We start from the raw sequence: 14,389 nt of genomic DNA, 5'->3' as shown, positions 1-14,389 counted from the left end.
AAATATATCTCCTGCTGAAGGATTTTGTGTCCGTGTGTTATCGTTGCTACAGCATTCTCCAAATTCGTCTTTTTATGTAGCAAAAATAATGCAAAATGCACCTAGCAAACTAAGGTATATATTTGGGATAGAACACGCCAACATTTTTCTTTCTCTTCTGATGTTATGGATGGTTTCTAAAGTCCTTATAGCGACAGTACATTTATATCTGAATATTTTATTCCAGTCTCCCCTTTACAGCTTGTTTTCTATAAACAGACCCATGTGTCACAGCTAATTTCTCGTGTTTAGTGGAAATATTAAGACGACAGACGCATTAATGGTAGACATAAACAAAATTGTCTCTCACATAACACCGTTTGAATTGTTTTCACTACAAAGAGTAGGTTTTTGTGAACCACTCTGAAAAACATGTCTTCAGATTTTGTTCAAAATCAGTTCTCTGTATGACTCATATTGAACTGCACTCTAAGAGTAAAAAAATGAAAAAAGAACACAGCCGCAGCACGAAGGAATTATCCGCATGGGACGGAAATCGGTAAATGTCACATATAAAAAGACTGGAAGATTTGTTCAAGAGAAAGAGCTACACGAATTGAGCAAGCCAATAACGCGTTGGTCCACCTCTGGTACTTACGCAAGCAGTTATTCGTATTAGCGTTGATTGTCAGAGTTTGATGTCCTCCAGAGGGATACCGTGCTAAATTCCACCCAGTTGCCGCGTTAGATCGTCAAAGTCCCTAGATGGTTCCAGGACCCTGCCCGCAATGCTCCAAAAGCTCTCGATTGGGGAGAGATCCGTCGATCTTTCTGATCAGGGTAAGGTTTTGACAAGCATATGAAACAGTAGAAACTCTCGCTGTGTGTGGGTGGACATTATTTTGCTGAAATGTAAAAGCAGGATGGCGAGCATGGTGGGCTTCGAATATTGTCGAAGTACCACCGGGCTGTAAGGGTGCGACGGATGACAACCAGAGAGGTCGTGCAATGAAAAGAAGTGACACTCGAGAACACCACTCACGGCTGTATGCCGGGCGACAGTCAGGGTGGTATCGCACCGCTGCCAGGCCGTCTCCAGGCACATCTTCGCTGGTCGCTAGAGCTCAGTTCGAAGCGGAATTCATCAATGAAGACAATTCTACTCCAGGAAATGAGAATCCACAAGAACTTTGCCCGATATCCCTAAAGAGGACATCCAACAACTCTATCATTCAATACCAAGCCGAATAACAGCTTGCATGATGGCCAGAGGTGGATCAAGACGATATTTACTTACTCAGTTTGTGAATCGCTTTCTCATGAATGAATCATCCAGTTGTTCTAATCGTTTGTTTGCTTGTAAACGTATAGCATACCTACCAATTTCCATACCTTGCAGTCAATTCCTTCGTGGTGCGTCTTTTTTTAATCTTAGAGTGTTTGTTTTAGTAACAAAACACTGCATAAATAGTTTGGAAGGTTCTGTGATTTACACTGATGCGCCAAAACATTTTGACCACCTAGCTAATTACGTGATGGTCCACATGTCGAAGCAATACAGGAACGATTGTGATTGGCATGCATGCGACAAGTCGAGGACGGATATATGTAGCACCGCATATCTATGCACTTGTCATGCGGTTCCCGTAAAGTACTGGCCGATGGTTTGTAGGTTTGGATCTGGTGCCCTATAATGTCCCAGATATGTTCCATCGTTCTCATATCAGGAGCATTTGGTGGCCACGTGTCAAAAATGGTTCAAATGGCTCTGAGCACTATGGGACTTAACATCTGAGGCCATCAGTCCCCTAGAACTTAGAAGTACATAAACCTAACTAACCTAAGGACAGCACACACATCCATGCCCGAGGCAGGATTCGAACCTGCGACCGAAGCGGTCGCGCGGTTCCAGACTGAAGCGCCTAGAACCGCTCGGCCACACCGGCCGGCTGCCACGACGTCAACATTAGTTGACTATCATGCTTCTCAAACCACCATACCACGATTTTGACAGCGTCCCATTTACAGTTATCCTATTGCTTGATACCATCGCTGTCGAGAACACATCAAGCATGAAGGGACGTGCTTGGTCCGTAACAACGTTCACGTATTCCTCAGTTGTCATCCTGTCTTCGATTACTACTGCAGGTTCCATGGAAGCCGAGTTGAATATCCTCCATAGCGTAACACTGCGTCCGGCGTGATGTCTGTTCAGAGCATTCAGTCACTTGGATGACAGTATATCCAGACACAACCAACAATCCAATGTAACAATGGACTTAATTCATCCGAACAGAAATACGATTCCATTCGTACGCGGTCCAGTCTCAGTCATTCGGTGTCCAATATAATTATAACTGGCGATGTCGTTGGGTCAACATGGAAACGAGTAGAGGTCGTCTACTGTGGAACCCAGTGTTCGACAATGTCCATCGAACGGTGTGCTCCGAAAAGCTTCCACCAACATTACGCTCTGTCGTCAGATCTGCCACAGATCTCCGCCTGCCCCGGTTTACAGGGCGGGCAAGCCTCCGACCACTGCATTCTGTGATGAGGCGTGTGCACATCGAACATACTGTCGGCTGCTCGTATTTTCGCCGTCCTCCTACCACTTTGCATAGATGCTCACGACAATAGCTTGCTCGTTAGGAGGCTGATAGAGACAATTTTCTGCCGGAAGTCGTCATAGGCGACGAAACATTGGTTCATCACTTCAACCTTACATAAAACGGCAATCTATGGAATGGCGCCACGCAACCTCTCCTTTGAAGAAGAAGTTCAAAGCCGCATCCTTAAATTGACGGCAACGGCCTTCTGGGACCCTGTAGGGGTTGTTCTGCCTGATGTCTTCCCTCATGGCGCAAGCACCAACTCTGAACTTTACTGTGGGCATGAGTGTGTGTGTTTGTCGTTAGAATAATTTAGGTCAAGTAGTGTGTAAGCTTAGGGACTGATGACCTTAGAATTTAAGTCCCATAAGATTTCACACACATTTGAACACTTTTTTGAACTTTACTGTACTACCCCCGGAAGTTGAAGAAACGATTTCAGCTTGTTAGTCACCACAAATATGTATAAGAACTTCTCCTCCTCTATGACAACACAAGCCTTCACACATTTCTGTGCACACGAGAGGAGCTCACAAAACTTTATCGAACTGTTCTTTCTCATCCACCCTACAGCCTGAATCTGGCACCTTCCGGCTTCCATGTGTTTTGCCCAACGAAAGATGCTCTCCCCGCGACGTTGGCTGCTACTACGACCAGTAGAGTGGTACCATGCCGTCATACAGACTCCCCCAGTCGCGGTAAACTGAGATTATGTTTAAAAACACCGTTTTGTGCCAAAAGAGTAGGGAAGAAAGAATATGGTGTACTAGAATCCCGTATAAAACCAACTAACTCTCAGAAAAAATGTATTACTTAGTGAAGGCCCCTCGTACAACAATGGAAACAGAGAAATCTGCTCAAGTCTACCTCTACATAATTGATATCGGCTTGGTAGGAGGATTGTGGAAGAAATGATGCTGGGTTCCATCATTGTAAAATACCTCGAAGAAAACGATCCCTAGGCACATAACCTACACAGATTCCAAAAATATTGACATTGTGAAACGCAGTTGACCCTTACTTCACATGAAGTAACGTATGTTATCGACTAGGTCTCTCAAGTAGATTCCACATTTCCTTTACTTTCAAAAGGCATTTGATACTGATCTTCATAGGCGACATCCAATGAAACTGTGTACCTGTGGCGTACCGACTCTGCTCTGCCATTGGATGCGAGATTACTTATAAGAAAAGTCACCGTTCGTTGTGACGAACGGAAAGTCACTTAGTGAGGATATTGGGGTTTTCCTAAACAATTGCTATGGCCACCTGCTGTTCGTAATCTATTTAAATAATTTAAGAGTTAATCTGAATACTAGTACCACTACTGTCTACTGAACTCATATCAAGATCAGACGAATTAGAAAATGGTTTAGAGAAGATATCTGCAGGGTGCGAGAAGTGGCAATTGACCATGAACAATAAAAAGTTTGGGGTCATCCATATGACTAGCAAAATTTTTTGAAAATATTGCTGGAGGAAATCAGCTATCAAAATAGAATATTTGATATTTATTGTAAAACAGCCTAGATCGCAAAGCCACTCTTATTACAAGATAACCGATTTAGGTCACCACATGATCATTTACAGACCTTCAACACCATACTGATGGACAATGGCTATAAACGGAGCAGAAACCGTTGAATGATGATACTCAACTGCAGACTATCGTCATTCAGCGATTCCTGCTCCGTCTACAGCCATTGTCCATCAGTATGGTGTTGAAGGTCTGAAGATAATCATGTGGTGCTCGAACCCAGTCACCATATAATAAACGTGTCTTTGCGATCTAGCATGTTTTACGATTAATTTCAAGTAAAAAATTGCGCTACATTTTCCTTACACGATAAATAACACAAACTTAAAGGTTGTCCGTTGATCCAAATATCGGTGGATCAGAGTTATGAATAATTTAAATTTTACATCACGCAGAAAATGTGTGGAAGTCAAGCCAAACGGTTTATTGACCTACGCTTGTCCGTTCTCTTTTGCAATATTGACACACGGCAGCGAACAGTTACCAGATAGAATTGATGGAGGACATCGCAAAACTCAAGAAGGGCAGCTTCTTATGCGATATGGTGAAAAAGAGGAGAGACTGCCACGGAAATAAAAGCGAGTTGGGAAGTCAATAGCTTAAAAAATGGCGTTTACTGTTGCTGAGATATTTCTTCATGAAATAACAGCCACCAGATTTCTCCTCCAGAAGTCAAAATAATCTTTTGACTCCTTCCTTCACAGGAAGAAACGGCTATTGTGGTAGGATAAGAGATTCGGAAGTTCGCACGGAATGATTTAGGTGATAATTGTTTCCCGCGTGCTATCCGAGAGTAGAGCTGCAGAGAAACAGTCTGAAAATGGGTTGATAGTTTTCCATGCATTTAAGTTAAATTGCATAATAATCATACAGATACTCTACAACTCAGCAACTTACGTGAAATTACGTATAAAGACGGAATTATGTTGTATGAGCAACGTTCCTTCTGTGGCTCAATTGTTTTATGGCTGGAAACATGTTTGTTATTTGTCTGCCATATATGTCGGTGACTTTGTACTTATCTACACGCCGGGACATCAAGTTCAGTAGACCTTGACGATAACTTCACTTAACAAAGTGTAATTACATCCAACATTGTTGTACATAATAATGGCTTAAGGCCGAAATCATCATGTTGTTGTTGTGGTCTTCAGTCCAGAGACTGGTTTGATGCAGCTCTCCATACTTCTCTATCCTTTGCAAGCTTCTTCATCTCCCAGTACCTACTGCGACCTACATCCTTCTGAATCTGTTTAGTGTATTCATCTCCTGGTCTCCCTCAACAATTTTTACCCTCTACGCTGCCCCCCAATACTGGATTAGTGATCTCTTTGTGCCTCAGAATATGCCCTACCAACCTATTCCTTCTTCTAGACAAGTTGTGCCACAAATATCCCTTCTCTCTAATTCCATTCAATATCTCCTCGTTAGTTACGTGATCTATCCATCTAATCTTCAGCATTCTTCTGTAGCACCACATTTCGAAAGCTTCTATTCTCCTGTTGTCTATACTATTTATCGTCCACGTTTCCTCCCATACATGGCTACACTCCATACAAATACTTTCAGAAACGACTTCCTGACACTTAAATCTATACTCGATGTTAACAAATTTCTCTTCTTCAGAAACAGTTTCCTCGCCATTGCCAGTCTACATTTTATATCCTCTCTACTTCGACCATCATCAGTTATTTTGCTCCCCAAATAGCAAAACTCATCGACTGATATAAGCGTCTCATTTCCTAATCTAATTCCCGCAGCATCAACCGATTTAATTCGACTACATTCCATTATCCTCGTTTTGCTTTTGTTGATGTTAATCTTCTATCCTCCTTTCAAGACAATGTCCATTCCGATCAACGGCTCTTCCAAATTCTTTACTGTCTCTGACGGAATTACAATGTCATCGGCGAACCTCAAAGTTTTTATTTCTTCTCCATGGATTTTAATTCCTACCCCGAATTTTTCTTTTGTTTCCTTTACTGCTTGCTTAATATACAGATTGAATAACATCGGGGATAGGCTACAACCCCGTCTCACTCCGTTCCCAATCACTGCTTCCCTTTCATGTCCCTCGACTCTTATAACTGCAATCTGGTTTCTGTACAAACTGTAAATAGTCTTTCGATCCCTGTATTTTACCCCTGCCTCCTACATAATCTGAAAGAGAGTATTCCAGTCAACATTGTCAAAACCTTTCTCTAAGTCTACAAATGCTAGATACGTAGGTTTGTCTTTCCTTAATCTACTTTCTAAGATAAATCGTAGGGTCAATACTGCCTCACGTGTTACAACATTTCTACGGAATCCAAACTGATCATCCCCGAGGTCGGTTTCTACCAGTTTTTCCATTCGTCTGTAACGAATTCGTGTTAGTATTTTGCAGCCGTGGCTTATTAAACTGATAGTTCGGTAATTTTCACATCTGTCAACACCTGTTTTCTTTGGGACTGGGATTATTATATTCTTCTTGAAGTCTGAGGGTATTTCGCCTGTCTCATACATCTCGCTCACTAGATGGTAGAGTTTTGTTAGGCCTGGCTCTCCCAAGGCTGTCAGTAGTTCTAATGGAATGTTGTCTACTCCCGTGGCCTTGTTTCGACTTAGGTATTTCAGTGCTCTGTCAAACTCTTCACGCAGTATCATATCTCCAATTTCATCTTCGTCTACATTCTCTTCCATTTCCATAATACTGTCATCAAGAACATCGCCTTTGTATAGACCCTCTATATACTCCTTCCACCTTTCTGCTTTCCCTTCTTTGCTTGGAACTGGGCTTCCATCTGAGCTCTTGATATTCATGCAAGTGGGTCTCTTTTCTCCAATAAAGAAGTTTTTGACAGTCAAATGGTGGAAATATCATTCGAACATTATTTCATGACTGTGATCTAGGAGTACGAAAAAATTATGAAATTAACTGTTTTAATCTGAGATATAGGAGGAAAATGTTGTGGACTTGGTTTATTTACAATTAAGTTGTGATAACTGAAACACTGCTGCAGCAGCACTACAGTACACGAAAGTTTTGTGGCGGCGTTCGTAGCGACAAGCAATTCGCTGTAGAAACGGCTTACGAAGTCACCGCCACACTTTTAGTAGCGGGCCGACCGGTCCGCTGGAACAGTGAACAGAAAGAGGAAAACCCAAACACTCTGATTAAATAAAAGTCGGTACTTATCTTTATTAACGAAGATACAGCAACACAGTAGTGAACTCCGTGTCTACAGAAATCTGTCTAGTTCGAGTCGGAGCGGCTAGGTCAGCGTCGGCTGACGACAAACAACAACTCTGCTGCGATGAACACACAACTGACTAGCAAGTACACAATTCGGTGGCGGGTATACAACTGAGCGGCGAATACAGAACTGTCCTAGCGCTCGCGACTCCAGTGCTTAAGAAAGCAGAAGCCAGCGGTGGCGCGCGCAGACTTGCGGCGATTTCCTGTCTCGCTGGCGCTGCTTATGCGGACGGCGTCCGGACTTTGATGCTGCCAACCTTTTGGCAGCGGGCTCGGGTGGCATTACTGGCTAGGATATAACAGAAAGTGTGTGCACCGAATCTTTTTTATCGAATTAGATGCCAGTCTGCTTGTTGTAAGGCAGTTTCTCATCTTTCCGATTATCGTACCTACCTTTGAAGCTAGACCTATGTAAGTCAAGCAGTTGTAGGCAATGAATGATAGTCGTGGAAGGTCGGTCGGCGTGTCCATGATGATGCTGGCGTTGACGGTGAGCAGAAGGCAGACGTGTGAGACCATGACGAAGGCGAGCAGCAGCAGGTGGCGCCATCTGCGGCCCGGGGGCGGAACCCACAGCCCCAGGATGCCGAGACCCCTCACCACGTGGGGCAGCGGCCACACCAGCTGCGGCTCTGTCGCTGCCATCTCTGCCAACAAAACGCACGTGTTGTATTATTGGAGACCAGAGGTCAACTCTGTGGGTGTTCACGACAAAGGCTTCTCTTCTGGAGAGGCTAGCCATGGACCCTGCACTACTGAAGGCAACAAGAGATGTTAGACCTGAGTTTCTCCTGGCGTATACAACTTTCAAATAACTTACGGGAATTCAGCCAGGTAACACTTTCAGCGACCGCCGATATTTCGGCGGGAGAACACCCCGCCATTTTCAAGGCAAATTGCAATGGACAGGCGGCGTACATGCAAATTTAAAACCTCGGTTCTCGAACTGACGCAGGAAAGATAACACACACACTGAACACTAGTGCCACCAAAGATGACCAAAGTCAGAGCTATCGATAGTGAGACTATGAATTCGCAGGCGAGGTAGCATTGACTCCGTCCCTTTGTTTTTTGACAAGGGAGAGAGCCGGATTCCGAACAGAGTTTAGACAGAAACCTCCATCCCTGTTAACGAGGTTGCTCGCTAATTTAATCTCAACTGCCTCCATAATAACACTGTGCCAATAGCTGGACGTGCATGCCAATATCTCGGTGTTATTATACAGGGCGTTTCAAAAAGAAAGAGCAGATTTCAAACATTTATTTCTCAAAAACTACAAATGATAGAAACACAATTCCAACGGTCCTTCACTCAATATGAGTACCAAATGTTACACAACAAATATCAAAACTGTACCTCAATATGAGCACCATTTGTTACACGACAAATATCAAACCGGTATCTCATTTCTTGCCACACACGACGCAACTGGTCTTTAGTTACCGAATTCACGGCCGCAACAATTCGATGTCGTACCTCTTGAAGAGTAGCGGGCATAGGTGGGACATAAACACAGTCCTTTATGTACCCCCACAAATAAAAATCGCAGGGAGTAAGGTCTGGTGACCTGGGAGGCCACAGACGATGACATTGATCTTGTGCTCCTGCTCTTCCAATCCACCGTCCTGGAATGGTGTTATTTAGGTACCGTCGTACAGGTTCAGAGAAGTGTGGTGGGGCGCCATCTTGCATGAAGATGAAGTGATTTGAATCTTCCTGAAGTTGAGGAAATAGCCAGTTTTCTAACATGTCCAGGTAAATGGTTCCTGTGATAGTTTTCTCCATGAAAAAGAAAGGTCCATAAACTTTGTTTACCGAAATTGCACAAAAGACGTTAACCTTTGGTGAGTCTCTTTCATGTTGAATAACGTCCCTCGGAGTTTCACTCGCCCAAATTCGTACGTTATGCCGATTAACTTTACCAGAAATGTGAAACGTTGATTCATCTGAAAAAATTAATCGTTCGGCAAAATTGTCCTCTTCCATGTCCTGTAGAATTGCAGTTGAAAATTCGAACCTTTTGTTGTGGTCGTCAGGACGCAATGCTTGCAATAACTGCAGTTTGTACGGCTTCATGTGCAGACGCTTACTCAGAACGCGCCATACCGTTGTTTTAGACATGTTTAGTTCGTGACTTGCCCGTGTCGTGGATTTTCTAGGGCTCCTTTCGTAAGCTGCACGGACACGCTCGACATTTTCATCCGATGTGCGTGGACGACCCGTGCTTTTTCGCTTGCAGATGCAACCATCTTCTACGAATCTGTGATGCCACTCATAAATTTGCTTATGACGAGGCGGCTGTTTGTTGAATTGACGGCGGAATGCACGTTGCACACCAACAATGGACTCTAACTTTGCAAATTGCAGCACACAAAATGATCGTTCCTGTGGTGTCGTCGCCATTTTCCTACAAACAAACGCCAGCGCCACTGCGGATTTGCATGGAACTTCTGCGCGGACCATTGAAAAACTTTGAACCTTTCTCTGACAAGAAACGTTTGAATTGTGTTTCTATCATTTGTAGTTTTTGAGAAATAAATGTTTGAAATCTGCTCTTTCTTTTTGAAACGCCCTGTATAACATGGGGTGACCAGTATCCAAACAATGTTCGGCAATAGCAGATCTATTTGGCTGCTGTAATCGTGTGTGCCGTTCATGCTCAGTACATCGGTCCTCCACGGTCCTGATAGTTTGACCAATATATGCCATGCCGCAGCTACAAGGAATACGAGACACCAGCCTTACGTAGTCCAAGATCATCCTTATCGGAACTCAAAAGTGCTGTAATTTTAGATGGCGGTCGGAAAACACATTTCACATCGTATCTCCGTAAAATACGACCGATCTTGTTGGACGTGTTTCCTACGTAAGGCGAAAAGGCAGTAGACATAGGTGTTGACTCAGAATTATCATCAATCACCCAAAGTACAGTTGGTCGATAGCGCAACGCACGTTCAATCCGTCTATCACTATAACCATTTTGACGAAATGTAACTTCAAGATGGAACAGCTCAGCTGGCAAAGTCTCAGCGTCAGATACGACATGTGCCCTGTGTACCAAGGTACGAAGTACCCCTTCACGCTGAGCCGGATGGTGACAACTATTAGCCTGTAAGTACAAGTCGCTGTGAGTACATTTCCTGTAGACTGCATGTCCCAATGATCCATCATCCTTCCTCCTAACCAGCACGTCAAGGAAGGGAAAGATGTTTGTAATCAGGGTATTGCAGTATGCAGCGGTGGTAGGCATGCTTGCAGATGAAGTAAGCCGGCATTTCATTATACTGGGTGACTTACGGGAGACGAACGGTTTTGAACTGCGTAGTACTGAGGGCGCGGTGGTGGGAGGTGGTCGTGGTGGGGATAGTTCTGATCCACACAAGACGCCATTTCATTTACTCAGTCACTATGGAGCAGTGGGACTTGCAACGTCGAGTGTTTGTCCATGACAGTTTCGTGAAAAGTGGTGAGTCTGTTATTGTTACGCAGCGATTGTTTCGTGCGCTGTTTAATGTCGGTCGAATGGAGCTGTTTCGAGCCGTAACACAATCCTCAGATGGGTGAAAAACTTCAGATCAACTGGAAACATACTGGATTAGAAGTATCCTGACCCGAGACGCAGAGTAAAGACACGAGAAAATGTTGAAAGGGTAAGGCAAGCGGACAGTCAGAAGCCCAGGACGGTCTGCTAGACGTCATGCTATTGAGTTAAGAATCAATCGTGAATCGCTTAGACGAATTTTGCATAAAGAATTAAAATTCCATCCCAGCAAAATGCTCATTGTCCAACAACTTAAGGTAACTGATTCTGCTGTACGAGAAGACTTCGCTTACAGAATGCAAGTGATTTTGGGATCAAATGAAAATGAAATTTTATTGTTGAGCGATGAAGCTCATTTTCATTTAAACAGGACCGTGAATAAGCAAAACCTACGTTACTGGGCTCCAGAGCATCCACACCTTATCCACCAGTGTCCTCTACACTCAGAAAAAGTAACATTCTGGTGTGATCTTGGCTCTGGTGGCATTATTGGACCCTATTTTTTTTTTAAGAGAACGGGGCCATAGTTACTATTAATTCGGTTCGTTACATTCGTATGCTTGAAACATTCTTGAAACCAGAACTAAGAAGACAACGAATCCCTTTAAAACGCGTTTGGTTCCAGCAGGATGGGGCAACATCGCACACCGCAAGCACTTCAATGACAGTTCTTAGACGCATGTTTCCTGGTCGGATTATCCCACGTTTCGGCAATGTTCCTTGGCCTCCCATGTCTCACGACTTGTCAGTGTGTGACTTTTTTTGTGGGGGTACCTTAAGAACTGTGTCTATAACCACAAACCACGAAATCTGGACGAATTGAAGAATGCAATCATTCAAGAAATTGCTACCATCCCCGCAGAGATTTTAATCCGTGTGATGGAGGATTTTGAGAAGAGACTTGAGTCCTGCATTTGAAATGATGGACATCACCTTGACGACATTATTTTTCACAAATAACATTGTTAAATAAAATGACAAATAATGAACTTTGATTTTATGTAGATAAACATGCATTAATTTTAAATTTGGCTGAGTATTATTTCATTAGAAACCGTCCATCTCCCGTGTGTCACCCTGTATCTTCAAGCGACGCTTTCTGCAATTTTGGAAATTATTACTGCCTTTTCACGCTTCGTAACTTAGAACAAACCAATTTCATTCTTGATCTTCAATTTTATACGACTGTTGGAAAACGAAAAATACGGCATTCTTACAGACAAGGTCATTTTATTGCAAAGTGAGGTGAGAGATAGTTCATGACTGTAGGAGTATATGAGAAGTTCAGACCCATTGAAACACACACATCACAGTAAAGGGTACCAAGACAGTCCCATCAATACATACTATATCCCCTCTGTCGGCAAAGCAGGCGTGTATTCTCGCATGCAAACGTTCATAAAGGTGCCGAATTCCATCATGTGACAGATTATATCAGGCATCTTCCACCTTTTGTTGCAATTCACCATTGGTTCCAGGAGGCTCCAGCCAACGAGTAAGTTCCCACTTCATCATGCCTCGAATGTCGAGAAATCTGGTGATCTTGCTGGCCAGGAAAGTTATTGTTCTCAGTGCGGAGCGTATTGTGGATGAGCATTGTTCTGCTGAAAAAGCACATCACCTTTCTGACAAAGGAATGGTAATGACATGAGGATAACGACTAGTACACTGCAGTGGGCACCAGTTACTTTTCGCTTCAGAATCCCAAACGTGACCGTGAGGTGTAACTAATGGCTCCATATACCATCAAGCCTTGAGTGGGATCTGTGTCTCATGAGTGAACGCACTGAGAATAGACTGCTTACCAGATCTGCAGCATAAACGTGTACACACGCCACTCGCATACAGACAGAACCTACTTTCGTCACTGAAAGTAACGGAGCGCCGAGCGCCATTCCAGTCGACTTTTTCACAAGAATAGAGCTGCACTTGGTGTCATGGTCTCGGTGGAAGCCTGGCTAGGCGCACACATGATCGTAGACGCGCTGCAAACAAACGGTTCCCAATGATCATTGATGACACAGCAAGTGCAACATGTGGCCAGATATCTTCTCTAAAAGATGTTCGGTCGGCTCCCACTGCTCGCACAGTGCGTCGAATTTGACACGAATCTGTATTACATGGACATTAAGAAACTAGTCTTCAGGTGTAGGAATGTTATAAAACTACTGCTAAAAGAAGCGACGCACCAGCAATAAATTGTGCCCAACACATGTAGCGTTCCTTCGATACATCTATTCAGCGTCGTGCAGGCCCACAATGCGAACCCATTCAAATGACTGAAGTTGTTCAACAGAGTACGTGCTCGTCGTTGGGCCATGGTTGTACTCTGGACTGAATGTTGCAAACAATGATTACTTCCAAACTGCCTGCAAAGCCAAAAGAATGAGCGCACAGTCAGGCATCATGAACACAAACAACAAAATTTTATTTATATTTCAACCTTAAATTATTGTTGTTTTGAAAAACGAAAATTGTAAGATGCACGACCTGTTTTAAACATCAGGTAACAGGTCTATAATTTGGCAATAAATAGAAAAAAAAACATCCTGAACACCATCTAATCATCGATGACCATGACAAATGAAACACTGGCATTATAATCTGAGAGTATGCACATGTTGTGTCCTGCTGCACAAGACATCCCATGAGGGTGTTGCATTTTCCTTTTCTGTCAGTGTAGAAAGAGATAAAGTTCCTCACTAGTAAAGGACTGTATGCATCATGTTTAAGTGAACGTACCTGTTGGGTTCAGTATCTCAGTCAGTACATATTGCATAACTAATCTGCATGTCATGGATTCAATTGTGCATGGATGCTATAATTTTTATTTTCAATTACAGTTTCTTTCAAATCAGGCAACGATTTGTTAATGCGAAAGAGTCAATTCGTAACACAATGTGGATTCCTCGTTAAACTGGATGAGCCATTTCTATCGCTAAGTCTGTATCTTATGTTTCTATATGATCCCGGTCCCATATGGTTGAGAGTCTTTCAAGAATGGGACGTACGAATCTTTCGTGAGGAGTCTCCTTTGCAAACGCTCTCTTTCATTGTTCTTGGAGCATGACACTTTACAAACTTGGAATTCATTTCCTTTTCAATTTGGGTGTTGTATTCTTTCTAAGATTATACTACCTTATCTCAAAGCCTTTGCTCCACAGTAATCTCATGCTATTGTAGAGTTGAGGAGTGTTTCCCTAATCTAAACTGCACCCACAAACTGGGTGCATCAGTTATTTCACAGACGTTTTCCTTCTCAGGCACTGGAAAAAAAGAAACATGACACTTCAATCAAATACATCGTGGATGCTTTTACAACAAAAGATGAAACTTTTGTGGACCCATTTCATAAGTGATATACATGTCTGAGGTCGTGTGAAACTTCTTCAACAATTAGCTATAAAATCCATTTAGGAGATTATTGCTATGTATGGTTAAATTCCCACGAGCAAATTGAAGAGACTGCAAAGATATTTGTTGG

At 43.1% G+C, this 14,389-nt stretch overlaps 1 protein-coding gene across 1 annotated transcript in view; it reads right to left on the bottom strand.

Moving 5' to 3' along the window:
• LOC126419645 (uncharacterized) overlaps window positions 1-8,008 on the bottom strand; it is a 29,929-nt gene extending 21,921 nt beyond the window's left edge. Inside the window, exon 1 of the mRNA XM_050086834.1 lies at window positions 7,757-8,008. Within this exon, the coding sequence (XP_049942791.1) occupies window positions 7,757-8,008 (252 nt within the window). The remainder of the gene's footprint in view (window positions 1-7,756) is intronic.
• Window positions 8,009-14,389: the final 6,381 nt, after the last annotated feature.

Source organism: Schistocerca serialis, chromosome 9 (assembly GCF_023864345.2).
Source record: "Schistocerca serialis cubense isolate TAMUIC-IGC-003099 chromosome 9, iqSchSeri2.2, whole genome shotgun sequence".
In the NCBI taxonomy this organism is placed as follows: Eukaryota; Metazoa; Arthropoda; class Insecta; order Orthoptera; family Acrididae; genus Schistocerca; species Schistocerca serialis.
The sequence above is the reverse complement of the archived record's forward strand: the minus strand, read 5'-3'. Positions and strand labels throughout refer to the sequence as shown.